This window comes from Myotis nattereri (assembly GCF_964212035.1).
Source record: "Myotis nattereri genome assembly, chromosome: 3".
Lineage (NCBI taxonomy): Eukaryota > Metazoa > Chordata > Mammalia > Chiroptera > Vespertilionidae > Myotis > Myotis nattereri.
Genome location: NC_138077.1, coordinates 114282221 through 114299852, shown reverse-complemented (window position 1 = coordinate 114299852; position 17632 = coordinate 114282221). Strand labels below are relative to the sequence as shown.

Here is a 17632-nt window from a genome sequence, read left to right as displayed (position 1 = left end):
AGGAAATAAAGAAGAACCAAGAGGAAATGAAGAGAAACCAAGAAGAAATGAAAAATGACATCACTGATATAAAAAACACAATAGAAAGCATCAACAGTAGACTAGAAGAAGCAGAGGACCGCATCAGCAAGCTAGAAGACAAGGTAGGAAAAAATACCCAAACAGAACAGCTTCTAGAAAAAAAAATTAAAAAGCAGGAGGAGAGCCTAAGAGAACTCTGGGACAACGCTAAACGAAATAACATCCGAATAATAGGAGTCCCAGAAGGAGAGGAAACAGAGCAAGGAATAGAAAACCTGTTTGAAAAAATAGTAACAGAAAATTTCCCTGATATAGGGTAGAAAAAACTCACACAAATCCAAGAAACTTACAGAGTCCCAAACAAAATGAACCCGAAAAGACCGACGCCAAGGCACATAATAATTAAATTGGCAAACACCAACGACAAAGCAAGAATCTTAAAAGCAGCAAGAGAGAGACAGAAAGTTACCTACAAAGGATCCCCCATCAGACTAGCGACCGATTTCTCAACAGAAACACATCAGGCAAGAAGGGAGTGAAATGAAATATACAAAGTCATGCAAAGGAAGGGTCTGAATCCAAGAATACTGTACCCAGCGAGGCTATCAATCAAAATTGAGGGTCAAATCAGGAGCTTCACAGACAAAAATGGTCTACGGGAGTTTATTACAACCAAGCCAGCAATGCAAGAAATGCTAAAGGGTCTGCTGTAAATAGAAAAAATAGGAAACAAAGAAGGAACGCAGCGGTAAAGAACAAAAATGGCGACTAACAAGTTTCTATCAATAATAACTTTAAATGTAAACGGATTAAAATCCCCAGTCAAAAGGCATAGGGTAAATGAGTGGATAAGAAAACATGACCCATATATCTGCTGTCTACAGGAAACCCACCTCAGAAAAAAAGACGCACACAGACTGATGGTGAAGGGATGGAAAAAGGTTTTTCAGGCCAATGGAAGTGAAAATAAAGCCGGGGTAGAAATACTTATATCTGACAAATTAGATCTCAAAGTGAAGGACATAAAAAGAGAAAAAGAAGGCCACTTCATAATACTAAAGGGAGCAGTCCAACAAGAATAACTCTGGTAAATATATATGCACCCAATATAGGAGCACCCAAATACATAAGAAATCTTCTGGGGGAGATCAAAGGAGAGATTGACAGCAATACAATCATAGTAGGGGACCTTAACACCCCATTACCACCACTGGACAAATCCTCTAAACAGAAACTCAGCAAAGAAACATCTATCCTAAATGACTCACTAGATCAGACGGAATTAATTGACATCTTCAGAACATCTCACCCCAAAGCCACAGAATATACATTCTCCTCAAGTGCACATTTGTCATCTTCAAAGATAGACGATATATTGGGTCACAGACAAAGTCTCTTCAAATTCAAGAAAATTGAAATCATATCAAGCATCTTCTCAGACCACAAAGGCATAAAACTGGAAATCAACTACAACAAAAACAATACAGAAAAATCGAACACATGGAGACTAAATAGCATGCTATTAAACAACGACTGGGTTACCAGCGAGATCAAAGAAGAAATAAAAAACATCATGGCAACAAATGACAATGAAAACACAACAATCCAAAACCTATGGAACACAGCAAAAGTAGTCTTGAGAGGGAAGTTCATAGCTCTACAAGCCAACTGCAAGAAACAAGAAACAATGAGAATAAATGACCTAACACAACAACTCGAAGAGTTAGAAAGAGAGCAACAAAAAAAGCCCACTGTAAGCAGAAGGAAGGAAATAACAAAGATCAGAGCGGAGATAAACGACATAGAGACCAAAAAAACAATATAAAAGATCAACAAAACCAAGAGCTGGTTCTTTGAAAGGATAAACAAGATTGATACACCCCTAGCCAGGCTCACCAAGAAACAAAGAGAGAGGACCCGAATAAACAAAATCAGAAATGAAAGAGGAGAAATAACAACAGACCCCATAGAAATACAAAGGATTGTTAGAAAATACTATGAACAACTCTACTCCAACACACTAGACAACCTGGAGGAAATGGACATATTCCTAGAAAAAATACAACCTTCCAAAACTTAACCAGGAAGAATCTAAAAATCTCAATAGGCCAATAACTATGGAGGAAATCGAAGCAGTAATCAAAAAGCTTCTAGCAAACAAAAGCCCGGGGCCAGATGGCTTCACAGGGGAGTTTTACCAAACATTCAAGGAAGACCTAAAGCCTATCCTCCTCAGACTATGTCAAAAGATCCAAGAGGAAGGAACACTTCCCAGCTCATTCTATGAAGCCAACATCACCCTAATCCCAAAACCAGATAAAGACAATACAATGAAAGAGAATTATAGGCCAATATCCTTCATGAACATAGATGCCAAAATCCTCAACAAAATCCTAGCAAATCGGATCCAGCAGTACATCAAAAAGATCATACACCATGACCAAGTGGGATTTATCCCAGGGATGCAAGGATGGTACAATATCCACAAATCAATAAATGTGATACATCACATAAACAAATTGAGAGAAAAAAACCACATAGTCATATCAATTGATGCGGAAAAAGCATTTGACAAAATCCAACACCCTTTCTTGATAAAAACTCTCAGCAAGATAGGAATTGAGGGATCATACCACAACATAATAAAAGCCATATATGACAAACCCACAGCCAACATCATAATCAATGGGCAAAAACTAAAACCATCCCCCCTAAAAACAGGAACAAGACAGGGATGCCCCCTCTCACCACTACTGTTCAACATAGTACTGGAAGTACTAGCCGTTGCGATCAGACACAAAGAAGAAATAAAAGGCATCCAGATTGGAAAAGAAGAAGTAAAACTGTCCTTATTTGCAGATGACATGATACTGTACATACAGAACCCTAAAGACTCAATCAAAAAATTATTAGACTTAATAAATGAATTCGGCAATGTAGCAGGATACAAAATTAATGCTAAGAAATCCATGGCATTTCTTTACATCAATAGTGAACTTACAGAAAGTGAAACTGCAGAAGCAATCCCATTTACCATTGCACCAAAAAAATTAAAATACCTAGGAATAAACTTAACTAAAGAGGTAAAAGACTTATATGCCAAAAACTACAGGACGCTGAAAAAAGAGATAGAGGAAGACATAAACAGATGGAAGAATATACCGTGTTCATGGATTGGTAGAATCAACATCATCAAAATTTCCCTACTACCCAAAGCAATTTATAGATTCAATGCAATCCCCATTAAATTACCAACGGCATATTTCACAAATCTAGAACGAACGTTCCAAAAATTCATCTCGAATGAAAAAAGACCCCGAATAGCTGCAGCAATCCTGAGAAAGAACAAAGTAGGTGGGATCTCAATACCAGATATCAAACTGTATTACAAAGCCACTGTTCTCAAAACAGCTTGGTACTGGCACAAGAACAGACATATAGATCAATGGAATAGAATAGAGACCCCAGAAATCGACCCAAACCACTATGCCCAATTAATATTCGACAAAGGAGGCAAGAGCATACAATGGAGTCAAGACAGTCTCTTCAATAAATGGTGTTGGGAAAATTGGACAGATACATGCAAAAAGATGAAACTAGACCACCAACTCACACCATACACAAAAATAAACTCAAAATGGATAAAAGACTTAAACGTAAGACGGGAAACCATACAAATACTAGAGGAATCCACAGGCAGCGAAATCGCAAACATATGCTGAAGGAATTTCTTCTCTGATAATGCTCCTAGGGCAATGGAAACTAAAGAGAAAATAAACAAATGGGACTACATCAAAATTAAAAGCTTTTGCACAGCAAAGGAAACCATCAACAAAACAACAAGAAGACCCACTACATGGGAGAACATATTTGCCAATGATACCACCGATAAGGGTTTAATTTCCAACATTTACAGGGATCTCATGAAACTTAACAAAAGGAAGATAAACAATCCAATAAAAAAATGGGCAACGGACCTAGATAGACACTTTTCGAAAGAGGACATACAGAAGGCCGAAAGACATATGAAAACATGCTCAAAGTCACTAATTATACGAGAGATACAAATCAAAACGACAATGCGGTATCATCTCACACCTGTCAGAATGGCTATCATCAACAAATCAACAAACAACAAGTGTTGGAGAGGATGTGGAGAAAAAGGAACCCTTCTGCACTGCTGGTGGGAATGCAGACTGGTGCAGCCACTGTGGAGAACAGTATGGAGCTACCTCAAAAAACTAAAAATGGAACTCCCATTTGACCCAGTGATCCCACTACTAGGAATATATCCCAAGAAACCAGAAACGCCAATCAGAAAAGATATATGCACCCCTATGTTCATAGCAGCACAATTCACCATAGCTAAGATTTGGAAACAGCCTAAGTGCCCATCAGCAGATGAATGGATTAGAAAACTGTGGTACATATACACAATGGAATACTATGCTGTGGTAAAAAAAGGGGAACTCTTGCCTTTTGCAATAGCATGGATGGAACTGGAGAGCATTATGCTAAGTGAAATAAGCCAGTCAGAGAAAGATAAATACCACATGATCTCACTCATTTGTGGATTATAGAGAACAACATAGACTGATGAAAAGGAACAGACCCAAAGACTGAGAAACAGCAATCAGGCTATCAATCCCCAGAAGAAAAGTAGGGGAGGGTGGGGGTAAGGGGAAGAGATGAACCGAAGAACTTTTATACATGTATATAAGCCAAACCAACGGACATGGACAACAGGGGGATGGGAGCATGAGTGTGCGGGGCGGGGGGGGGGGGGGAGGTTGGGGTTAATGGGGGGGGGATGAGGACACATTTGTAATACCTTAACTAATAAAAAGAAAAATAAAAGAAAAAAAAAAGAGAAAGGATTATCAATTTCAAACACAGAAGTTTGGTTTGACTACCAAGACATTTTTTTCTGTAAGGGTTTTACTATATTTAACTTAAAATATAAAAGGAAAAATAATACAAAGATATTAGTATAAAAATATAGTCTAGCAGTTATCGAACTTAACCAAAGTTATACAACCACAAAAAATTTTTAAAATTACTTTTGAAATAGGAATTTTTAGGGGTAAAATAGGCAGGTTTAGGGAATTTTTAAAATTAAGGAGGTTCACGGAAAAAGCACAGGCTACCTGGAGCTGCAAAAGTTACATTTCCATAAGACAAGGGAGAGGCAGAAGTTACATTTCCATAAGATAAGGAAGTTGGGAGAGGCAGCAATTACATTTCCAAAAAATTAGGCAACTGGGAGTAGCAAAAGGTCTATATTTACAAAATAAAGAAGGAGGGCCTCCCATGTCCCACGGGAGGTTTGACCTTTGAGCTCAGGAGTAGCTATAGTGACCAAATCAAAGGGGAATAGTGGCCAATCAGAGGGGATACTGAGGCACAAAAACTGCAGCCTTTATAAACCAGGAAAAAAGGAACTCGGTGGGACAGAGTCCCACACATGGGATTCTGTGCTGTGAGATTCTTTCCCCCTCCCCATGTGGGAGTCTGTACTTGTTCTTCAATAAATTTCCACCTTTACAGAAATCTATCTATCTATAAAAGCCTACCATCTTCCATCAGTGGTTTTATTCTTAGACTCCGATGGACAAAGAGTCTGGGACAATCCATCCTGCCCAGGGGAACACTGCACGTTCCAGTCCAAAATTTCCATATCGCTTTTTAGAAAAATAATTTAAAGCAGTATTTTAATACTACATGTACTATATAGATACATAAAATAGCATGCATATATATAATTTACATATATAAAAGGCTAATATGCTAAATATCCATCGGGTAATGATGTCACGTAGCAACGCCTGGTTTCCTCTCCCTAGCGACTAGCCTCCTTGCAGTTTCTTCAGCCCAGGAACATGACTTGCTTTATAGTCAGGTGGAAACATTTTACACTTTAACCAAATGTCCATGAAGCATTTTCCTGTGCTTCATCTCATTTGATCCTCACAGAAGTTCTGGAGTAGGTAGATAGGAGACTGGGTGGAATCTGACTTCCTTTTCACTAGCTGGAAAACAGACATTCAGAAAGCCTAGAAACTTTACCCGACTGAAAAGAAGAAATGGTGGACCTTGAAAATGACTTCAGGTTTTCTTATTGCGCAGAATATAATCAATACTGCTGCCGTTAAATATTTTACCCTTTGTTCTCCCTGCGTGATCTACAATAATAATTTGCTTCGTGTTGAAATTTACTGCTGTGTTGCTGACAATTACCTGAAAGAGAAGTTGGGATGCTTCACTGGGCTGGAAAAAGTTTAGCTAAATCAGAAAGCAGGTCTAATTAAGCAAGTTTATTCTATATCTATAAAAGGCTAAGTTGATTTGTGCATGCACGATATATATAAAGCTCTCGCTGGTGCCAATTGTATGCGTGTGTTTTGATTTGTCATTGTTGATCGTGAATTTGGTTGACACTTCTATTATAGAGAATGGGCAAATAGCAATATTAAAATATTTCCTTTAATTAATTTCCTTTCAATCGTGCACCAGGCCACTAGTATATAATAAATTAGAATCTAGTATTTGAAGCTTCCTCTGCTGGAGAGCTCTTTAGCAAACTTTCTGCATAGCTTACTCATTCCACTCATTTTATTTGGGTCTCTGTTAAAATGTTATGTCCTCAAAGAGGCATTCCTTGACCACCTATTTAAAATAGGACACCTTTATCACTCTAGCCCAGGGGTGGGCAAACTTTTTGACTCGAGGGCCACAATGGGTTTTTAAACTGGACCGGAGGGCCGGAACAAAAGCATGGATGGAGTGTTTGTGTGAACTAATACATGTTAACACTGCTGCTGGTGAAGGAGAGGAGGGGAGAGCAAGAGAACCCTCCGCTCTTTCGGCTCCGTGGGCCGGATAGAACAGCCGAACGGGCCGGATCTGGCCCGCGGGCTGTAGTTTGCCCATGGCTGGTAGGACCACCATCTCTAACACGCAGGGAACAGAGAACAGCCAGGTGCCCCAGAGCAAATATGCTGAGCTGCTGGTCATCATTGAAGAACTAGGGAGGCTGCTCTAGCCTCATAAACAGCTTTATTTTTCATCACAGCATTTATCATTACTATAGATTATGGAATTTATTGTTTGTCTATGATCAGGTTACACTTTAGAATGTAAAAACTTGTCTGTTTTATTCATTCATGCCCAGCATCTTGCACATAATAGTTTAAGAAGTAGCAGTTTAATAGATAAATGAATAACAAATGAGTCAATTTGGGAATACTTTGATCAAGAGAAGAGAAAAAGTGCAAGATGAAGATTCTTATCTCTGCATCTCCTACTGTGACTAACACATACTAGACACAACTGCAAAAAGGAAAAATATAAAAACTAGGTAAGAGAATATTAATAACAATATATTTGTACAGATTTTTAGCAAAAATCTGTAATATAGTTCAGAGTAACTTAATTAGCATGAAGTGTTTATACACAAAAAAGGAACTGGATTACTTTAAATAAAATTTATCTCAAAAAGTAGTTAGAGCCCAGCCGATGTGGCTCAGTGGCTGAGCACTGAACTACGAAGGCACATGTCTGGGTTGCAGGCTTGATCCCCAGTAGGGGTGTGTAGAAGGCAGCCGACCAATGATTCTCTCTCATCATGGATGTTTCTATCTCTCTATTCCTCTCTGAGATCAATAAAAATCTATCTATCTATAAAAGCCTAAGCGACTGAACGACCAAATGACCAGTCGACTGGTTGCTAAGACATGCACTGACCACCAGGGGGCAGACGCTCAATGCAGGAGCTGCCCCCCTGGTGGTTAATGCGTTCCTCCCACAGTCAACCTCCTGCAGCTGGCCAATTTCCCACGGCCAGCTAACCTCCCGTGGTCCCTCCCGCTGGCTGGCCACGATTGGCCCTGATTGCTGGCCAGGCTGAGGGACCCCACCCATGCATAAATTCGTGCACGGGGCCTCTAGTATATTATAAAAATAAAGTAGAGCAGAGGTATCAGTAAAAATGTCTGAGTAAGGATCTCTAAAAATTCTCTCCTACATAAAAGCAATGAGAAAATGGACATAATAACCAAAATCCAAATTTTCAGAATTATGGAAGTTAATCAAATAAAAAAATCAATAAAAAACATATTCTCAGGTGAAGATGGAAAAAAAAAAGACAAAAATCTCAGTAAGGATAGTGAGCTTTTGGCATTTTAAATTGCTCTAATCCCATTTTACAGTCTCCAGTTCCACATAGCCTTCAGAAATAATAGCTAGCATTTTTGGTGAAAACCCATAAGCCTGGCTGCCACCAGAGAGATCAGAATAAGGTTGATCTTTCACAGTGTTATTCCTAACAGTCTATGATGTCAGTATTACCATGATATCAAAATCAAAGACATCACATGAAAAGAAAAGAAAAAATATCCCTTATGAATACAGACACAAAAATCCTCAAAAATTACTAGCAACCCAAAATCTTGTAGCATACAAAAATGATTATACACCATGATCTAGTGGGATTTATCCAAGGAATGCAAGGCTGTTTCAATATATGAAAAACAATCAATGAGATATACCATATTAATAAATAAACGGATAAAAACCATATAATTATCTTAATAGACACAGAAATAGCATTTGACAAAATCTAACAACCTTCCAAGAAAAACAAAAAACACCCTAGGAATAGAAGGGAATTTCCTCACCTAACAAAGGGCATCTGCCAAAACCCCATAACTAATATTACACTTAATGCTGAAAAATTGAAAGCTATCCCTAAGATCAAGACAAGATAAGAAAGTTCACTCTCACCACTTCTATTCAACACTGTACTGGTAGTTCTAGCCACAGCAATTAGGCAAGAAAAAGAAATAAAGGCATCCAGATTGTACAGGAAAAACTTAAAACTATATATGCAAATGCCACAAAAAATTAGGGATTACAAATAAGTTCCAAAAGATGGAAGGATATATAATCAATACACAAAAGTCTGTTTTATTTCTATATGTAGCAATGAACAATAAAAAAATTTTTTAAAGAAAATATTTCTGCCCTAGCCAGTTTGGGTCAGTGGATAGAGCATCACCTGAAGACCAAAGGATCCTGAATTCGATTACGGTCAAGGGTACCTTGGTTGCAGGCTCCTCTCCAGCCAGGACCCTGGTAAGGGCTTGTGCAGGAGGCAACCAAATGATGTGTTTCTTTCACACTGATATTTCTATCTGTCTTTCCCTCTCTCTTCCACTCTCCCTAAAAATCAATGGAAAAATATCCTCGGGTGAGGATTAACAGCAACAACAAAATAATAATAATAAAAAGAAAATTGTTCCATTGACAATAGCAGTAAAAAAATAAAACACTTAGGACTAAATTTAACCAAAAAAGTGCATGACTTGCTCAGCAGTATGGCTCAGTGGTTGAGCATCAACCTATGAATCAGGTCACATAGTTCAATTCCCTGGTCAGGTCAGGGCACATGTGGGGGCTGCAACCTCGATCCCCAGTAGGGGTCATGCAGGATGCAACCCATCAATGATTCTCTTCACCACTGATGTTTCTATCTCTCTCTCCCTCTCCCTAAAAAAAAAGTGCAAGACTTGTACACTGAAAATTACAAGACCATCACCGAAATAAATTAAAGACCCAAATAAATGGAAAGACATTTTGCATTCATGGATAGGAAGACTTAATATTGTTAAAAAGACAATACCACCTAAAGTGATCTACGGATTCATCGTAATCTCTATAAAAATTCCAACTGCCACTTTTGCAAAAATAAATAAGCTGATAATAAAATTCATATGAAAACGCAAGGGATCAGTATAGACAAAACAATCTGGGTGGAAAAAGTTGGAGTCAAATACCACAATTTCAAAACTAAAACAAAAAAAGTACAGTAATTAAGATGGTGTGTTGTTCCCATAAAAATGGCAGACAGACCAATGGAATGGAATGAAGAGACCAGAAATAAACCTATACATTTATGGTAATCTGATTTTTGACAAGGGTGCCAAGACAATTCAATAGGGAAAGAACAGTATTTAAGCAAATGGTGCTGGGACAACTGGATATCCATATGTAAAAGAATGAATAGAGATTCCCCTACCTCATACCATATTCAAACACAAACATGGAACAAAAGAACTAAATGTAAGAGCTAAAACTATACAACTCTTAGGGGAAAAAAAAGGTGTCAATCTTTGTGATCTTGGATTAGGCAATGCTTTCTTGGTTATGACAACTAAAGCAGAAGCAACAACAAAAAAAGTAGAAAAAATATTGGATAAGCCTGAGGTATACAGAAGACATAAAGAATTCTTATGAAGCAAGAATAAAAAGACAAATAACCCAATTTTAAAATGAGCAAGTAATTTGAATAGACATTTCACCAAAGATATATAAACAGCCAATAGGCACATGAAAAGATGCTCAACATTACTTGTCGTTAATGAATGGTAAGTGAAAAGCACAAAGAGGGTTCACTTTACACCCACTAGGATGGCTATAATAAAAAAGATGGGCAATAGCAAGTGCTATAGAGGATGTGGAAAAGTTAGGCCCTTATACATTGCTGATAGAAAGTAAAATGGTACAACTAATTTGGAGAAAAGTTTGATAGTTCCACAAAGTGGTAAACATAGATACAACATGACTCAGTAATTCCACTCATTCATATATACCCGAGAACTGCAAACATATGTTCACACAAAAATTTGTACACAGATATTCACAGCAGCATTATTCATTATAACCCCAAAGTGGAAACTTCCCAAATGTCCATCAATAGGTGTATGGTAAACAAAATGTAGTATTTGTACAATGCAATTTGTTTTAGCCAAAAAAAGGAATGAAGTATTGATACATGCCTCAACATAAAACATTGAATACCCCTGAAAACATTATGCCTATTTAAAGAATCCAGCCATACCCCTAGCTGGATAGCTTATTTCGATGGCACTGTCCCATTCACCAAAAGGCTGCAGGTTCGATTTCCAGTCAGGGCACATACCTAGATTGCCAGTTCGATCCCTGGGCTGTGTACAGGAGGCAACAGATTGATGGTCCTCTCTCTCTTCTCTCTCTCTTCTCTCTCTCTCTCTCTCTCTCTCTCTCTCTCTCTCTCTCTCTCTCTCTCTCTCTCATCAATAAAAACATGTTCTTGAATGAGGATTAAAGAAAAAGAAGCCAGCCATAAAAGGTCACACATATTTTATGATTCCATTTATATGTAATGTCTAATAAGCCAATCCATAGGCAGTAAGGCAGTCAGTGGTTGGCAGGGGCTAGAGGAATGAACGCTAATAGGTATGATATTTCTTTTTGGGGGTGATGAAAATATTTCAATATAGATAGTGGCACTGGTTGCATAACTTTGTGAAAATATCAAAAACCACTAATTGCACTTTAAAATGATCCATTTTGTTATGTGAATTAAAACTTAGTAAAGTTGTTAATAAAAATAAAAGGAAGCAGCACCATAAGTATACTTTTCTAACTTAAAACTTACATTTTCTGTGAGGCTCATGTTTTCTTTGCTGACATTTAACACTGTTGTCATTTAAGCCAGATTTATGATGTTGAGTTACTTCTTGAGGTAGAACTGCACCCTGAAAGTTAAAATTGTTATAAATGATTTAAAGAAACTTTTATTATTATAAGTACTTTTCTTCAATGTTTAATAAATAATTATTTTATAATTAAAATTATATATCTCTAGAAAACAAATTAAGGAATGCAGAAAAGTATAGGGAATTTTAAAAACCACTCAAACCCACCACCTAGAAATAACCATTACTAACATGATGATCATCATTCCTTATGTTTCTCTATATATTACTTAGCAAGATACATAGAAAACTATCATTTACAATAATGCTATTTTCAACAGAAAAAAATTAAATATAGTTTTGCTTGAAGTTAACAGAGAAACTAAAGAAATAAACTTTAGGTAAATGTTTCTTCCAAGCAGAAATAACACCCTCTAAAGACCCTCTAGATTTGCTTCAGAACCCTCCTCTCTGGGGGAGGTGGGAAATAGTAGGTGCTATAGGACATGTGCAAGGTAAGGATGGGTATCTGTGGGTTCATTATACTATTCTCTTGTCTTCATTAAAAACTTCTAGAAAATTCATCATTTCTACCTCTGATGTGAAAGTTGAGAATATTACTCCTTCATTCATTTCCCTAAGACCTGATTTTTATTAACTAATACTTATATTGTCAAGGATTTCAAATGATGGAAGACTATGACCAGATAGCAAAACTGACTATAAAGCTACAATAATTAGACAGTACAGGAATAGACAGAATTAGCAAAATGGCCTAAGTTTTGTCTAATGATCAGATTAGATCACTTTGTTTTCTGACAGGGAAAGAATGCCTAAAGGCAAAAAAGACATAATTTCCACAGCTGAAGAGGAAGAGGAAGCAAAAGCAGATGTTCAATACAAATTTATTATTTCACAATTTTTAAAAAATCCTCACCTGAAGATATATGTATTGATTTTAGAAAGAGGGGAAGAGGAAGAGTAGAGAGGGAGAGGAAGAGTAGAGAGGGAAAGGGAGAGGGAGAGAGAGAGGGAGAGGGAGAGGGAGAAAGAAACATTAGTTAGTTTCCTCCCATATGTACCCTGCAACTTAGGAATGTGTCCTGACCAGGTTTCATTCTCGCAACCTATCAGTGTATGGGACAACACGCCAACCACCTGAGCCACACCAGCCAGAGCTATCAATTCACAATTTTACTTTTGGTGGGCCCTATTTATTTTGTTCTGAGCATAAACAAATAATGAACACTAGGTACAAAGGCATATCATATCCTGCTTGGCAGTAGGCATGCTCAAAAATAATTGTGATATGCACCATAGTGTGTAGGAAGGTCCAATGAGCTCATATGCATATAACACCCAGGGCACTTTAGCCTTTGAGAATCAAAAGGGCCAAGAGATTTCTACTTGAATAGCACAATAATTGGTGGGGTACATTATGGGAGATTTCGACTTTAAGAACATCAGGATCAATAAACTGGTATGAACAAATATTGTGTTAGTGTCTATTATGTTCCAGGGATGGTAAGATGTACTTTGCACCCATTATCTTAATTTCATTACAACAATACTATGATTATAAAAATGCTTTGGTAGATTTTGATTCCATTGTATAGATGACTAAACTGAGGCTCAAAGTGATAAAGTAATTTAGTTACAGTACTAAATAATGGGAGAACTGACATTTGAGTTCTAACTCTAAAACTCAAGTTCACAGTACCATTTCAGAGAAAAAGTGTGTCATAAGTTTAATTAGGAAAAAAACATTCTAGTTTTTAGAGAGAGAGGGGAAGAGGGAGAGTAGAGAGGGAGGGAAGGGGGGAGAGAGAGAGGAAAAAAAAGTTTTTTGAGTTGTTCTTTTACATAAAGCTATTTGTTAGTCATATTTTCATATTTTGCCAATAAAGGCTTGAATTTTTTTTTTAAGAGCAGTTTTAGGTTCACAACAAAATTGCCCTCTGCCACCACACATGCACAGCCTCACCATGATCAAGATCCCACTTGGGAGGAGTATATCTGTCACAATTGATGAATCTACATGGACATATCACACAAAGTCCATAGTTTACACTGGGTTCACTCTTGGTGTTGTAGATTTTATGGGTTAGGACAAATGTATAATGACAAGTATTCACCATTACAGTATGGATGAAAAAGGCTCTGTAATAAATCTAACTGAAAGTAATCTCACAGGGTGATCTAATCATAAATTTCTAACTGGGAAGGTCATGGTGGGTAAGTCAAGCCTCGGGCCTATAACTTACCTAATGAAAGGTTATCTTTGCCTTATGCAAGCCCTGTCCATTGTTTCTGTGCATCTAGATTGATACAGCTTTAAAATGCCTTTTTCAGATTCCTCAGAAGGGTAACCACCCTCAAGACCGCACATAACCTTGTTATCCTGTAACCAATCATTGCTGTTTCTCTGCCTTGCTTTCTTCCATATCCATGTATCTTCCATATGTTCCCTTCCTAACTACAAATGAGAAAACACACTCCAAACTCTCATTCTGGGGAGCATCTGAGATTTTGCTTCCTGGCATATTGTCAACATTGGTCAAATTCATAAAAATTCTTTACAGGTTTGGACGTTTCTCTTATGTCATCAACGACAATAGTATCACATCGAGCATTTTTCAGTGCCCTAAAAATCTTCAGTGCACTTATTCCTTCCTCCCTCTCTCCCCAGCCTTGGAAACCACTGATCCGTTTTTTTTTTTTCTTTCATATTTTTATTTATTTCAGAGAGAAAGGGAGAGAGAGAGAGAGATAAACATCAATGGTGAGAGAGAATAATTGATTGGCTTCCTGAATGCCCCCTACTGGGGATCGAGCCCAAAACCCGGGCATGTGCCCTGACTGGGCATTGAACCATGACCTCCTGGTTCATAGGTTGACACTCAGCCACTGAGCCATGCCGGCTGGGCAGCCACTGATCTTTTTACTGTCTCCATAGTTTTGCCTTTTCCAGAAGCTTAACTTTTTTTTTATTGGGTTGAGTGTTTTAGAATTTGCTCATTGGATGAATATCAGGCTGCTTTTTAATGCCTCACAGATACATGTGTTGTATGTGATGGCTCAGAATTCTTGGAACACACAGGAGATCAAACACTGGAGTATTAAACTGATATAAATAATGAAATAGCAACCAATAACAGGAATTGTATGCAGAACATTCTGAGAAAATACATTAAGTGTTGAAATAGGTAGTAACATGACTAGTACACCCCGAAACCTAGGGGAAATTTGGAAGTGAGAGAGGAATAGCATCATAAGCGGAAGGAACAAGAAGTACAGATAACCTGAAATGGAATTATCTGTTTGTAGGAAAGGGAAGGTAAAGAGACCAACCTGACTGGGACAGACCATTTTACCAAGTACTTGGACATGCTTTATATAAGAATCAGGTAGGGTTAGATTATAGAAGAACTAAGCATTAGTTTGAGTATAGGCTGAATTCTAGCAACTAAACAGGGAGCCGGGTACATTCTAAGTATTTGAATTATACTATTTTAGGGCTGGAAAAGACCTCCAAGGTGATCTAAGTCCACCAACTTAATTTTATAACTGAGGCCCAAAGAAGCTCAGCGAAATAAGATTTGTTCAATTTGAGTCACAAAACCTGATTTCCTGATTCTGAGTTCACTACCAGATTTACGACACCACAATACGTAAGGGTATAAGTTGAGTTCAAACCCAGGAGCTCTTATTAATTAGAAACTTTGCCCAATTATGCCATAGGGCCAAGACTGGTGAAGGGATCTTTAGGAAAGATAGATCGAGCAGTACTATGTAAGAACTGTAAAAGAAAGAGGTCAGAAATAAGAAATGCAGATAGGAGATTAATCTAGGTATGGGATGACGACCTAAGGTCCAATTATGGAAACTGAGAAGGAGTAAACAGTTTGCAGTCTCACTGCAAAAAAAATATTAGGAAAGAGTAAAAATTTTTAATTCCATACTTTCCAGATTATATGTTTGACGAAAATGGTAGTGTTAGAAACAAGGATAAGAGAACAGGCCATAGATCAGGTCCATTCTGAGACATCTTGAGATTGAGAGGGACGGTAGGCATCCATCTATATCTGTCTTCCAGATAGTTGGAGGTATTGGGCTAGATCTTGATTGAGAGTTTGGAATCAGACAGATTATTTTGAGTGGTAATTAAAGAGACGAGAAAGCTAAAGTCACAAATCAAGCAATAGGGCAAAGGGAAAAGAAAACTGTTCTTGAGTTTTGGTGAACAGTCCAGTGAAAGTCTGGAAGAACAGAGGTTAATAAAGAAGTTAATAGGAAAGGTGAGAGGAAACTTAGGGCAATGCTTTCTTTACAGCAAAACTACTTGAAAGAACTGTCTATATTTACAGCCTCCAATTTCTTTCCTCCCCTTCTCTCTTAAACCCCCTCTAATTAATATTTCACTCCTATCATTCTACTAAAATTGTTTAAGGTTCCCAGTGACCTTCATCTGCTAAACTCTATGGTCAATTCTCAGTTTTTACCTTAATTGATCCAAGAGCAACATTCAACACAGTTGATCACCTGGCCCAGTAAGACATCCATTCTTCACTTGGCATCTAGACACCACCCTTTCCTAGTTTTCTTTCTGTTTCATTGGCTGTTCCTTCTCAGTCTTCATTGTCAGTTTCATCTAATTTCTCGAATTCTTTAAAGATGGAATTCTTTAAGGCTAAATTACTGGACCTCTTCTCTATCTACATCTACTTCCTTGATATAGATAAATATAGTTATACAGATATACACATACACATGCATGTATGTAGATGGCGACTCTCAAATTCTCTCTCCAGTTTGGACATTCTTCATGAGCTTCACTCTCAATGGCCAATTCTACACCTCCACTTAAATCCGCGGTTCTCAACCTGTGGGTCGCGACTCCTTTGGCGGTTGAATGACCCTTTCACAGGGGTCACCTAAGACCATCCTGCATATCAGATATTTACATTACAATTCATAACAGTAGCAACATTACAGTTATGAAGTAGCAATGAAAAGAATTTTATGGTTGGGCCACAACATGAGGACCTGTATTTAAAGGGCCAGAAGGTTGAGAACCACTGACTTAAATGTTTAATATATGTCTCAAATTCACTATGTCCAAAATTGAATTCTTAATTTTCCCCACATATCTACTGACCTGCAATCCTTCCCATCTCCGTTAATAGCTACTTTATCCTTTTAGTTACTCATACCTTAAGAGTCACATTCTTTAATACATTCTTTCTCTTTTCCAAATGTAATTCATCATCAGCTGGCAATCCCTCTATGATGTCTAAGATTTATTATAGAATTGCATATCTGAAACCTGTATAATTTTATTATCCAATGTCACTCCAATAAATTCAATCTAAAAAATGTCTACTGCCGTAACCGGTTTGGCTCAGTGGATAGAGTGTCGGCCTGCGGACTGAAAGGTCCCAGGTTCGATTCCAGTCAAGGGCATGTACCTTGGTTGCAGGCACATCCCCAGTAGTGGTTGAGCAGGAGGCGGCTGATGGATATTTCTCTCTCATCCATGTTTCTAACTCTCTATCCCCTTTTCATCCTCTCTGTAAAAAATCAATAAAATATATTTTTTAAAAAAATGTCTACAATTTGACCACTTCTCACAGGCTCCTACTACCAGGTCTAAGTCCATATGGTAGGCACTCAAGAAATATGTTTTGAATGAATGAATGATAGCAAAGCACTGAAGAATGAGTGGTTAGCAGTATCAAATAAATTAAGGAGGAAAAGAGGGTTTGAAAATCTGGATATGGGTTAAATTCAGGTAGAAACAATTTATGAATGATGTAAGGAAAGCTTATAATTGCGTATTTGCAGAAGAAACCTGTGTATTTTGTCACTCTCACTTTTTATGTTTATTTTATCACCATTCCCTTTGCTCTTTCCCCCTCTCTACTTCTGATAATGCCACCATCACTGAAGGATTTAGTATAAATGAGGCCCGTGTGGTACAGGCTACTGGTTTATAAACTTGAGAGAACATTCCTTCTTGACCTAAACTGAGGAGACAGGCCAGTAACTAGTAACAAAGTTATAGGCATTCAGTCCCTTTCTTTGTTTTTTTTTGT

At 37.6% G+C, this 17632-nt stretch overlaps 1 protein-coding gene across 2 annotated transcripts in view; it reads right to left on the bottom strand.

Annotated features, from left to right (window-relative positions):
* XRN1 (5'-3' exoribonuclease 1) overlaps nt 1-17632 on the bottom strand; it is a 196022-nt gene that overhangs the window by 21003 nt on the left and 157387 nt on the right. For both annotated transcript variants that reach the window (XM_081086155.1, XM_081086156.1), the window contains exon 33: nt 11498-11597. In XM_081086155.1, the coding sequence (XP_080942281.1) occupies nt 11498-11597 (100 nt within the window). The remainder of the gene's footprint in view (nt 1-11497; nt 11598-17632) is intronic.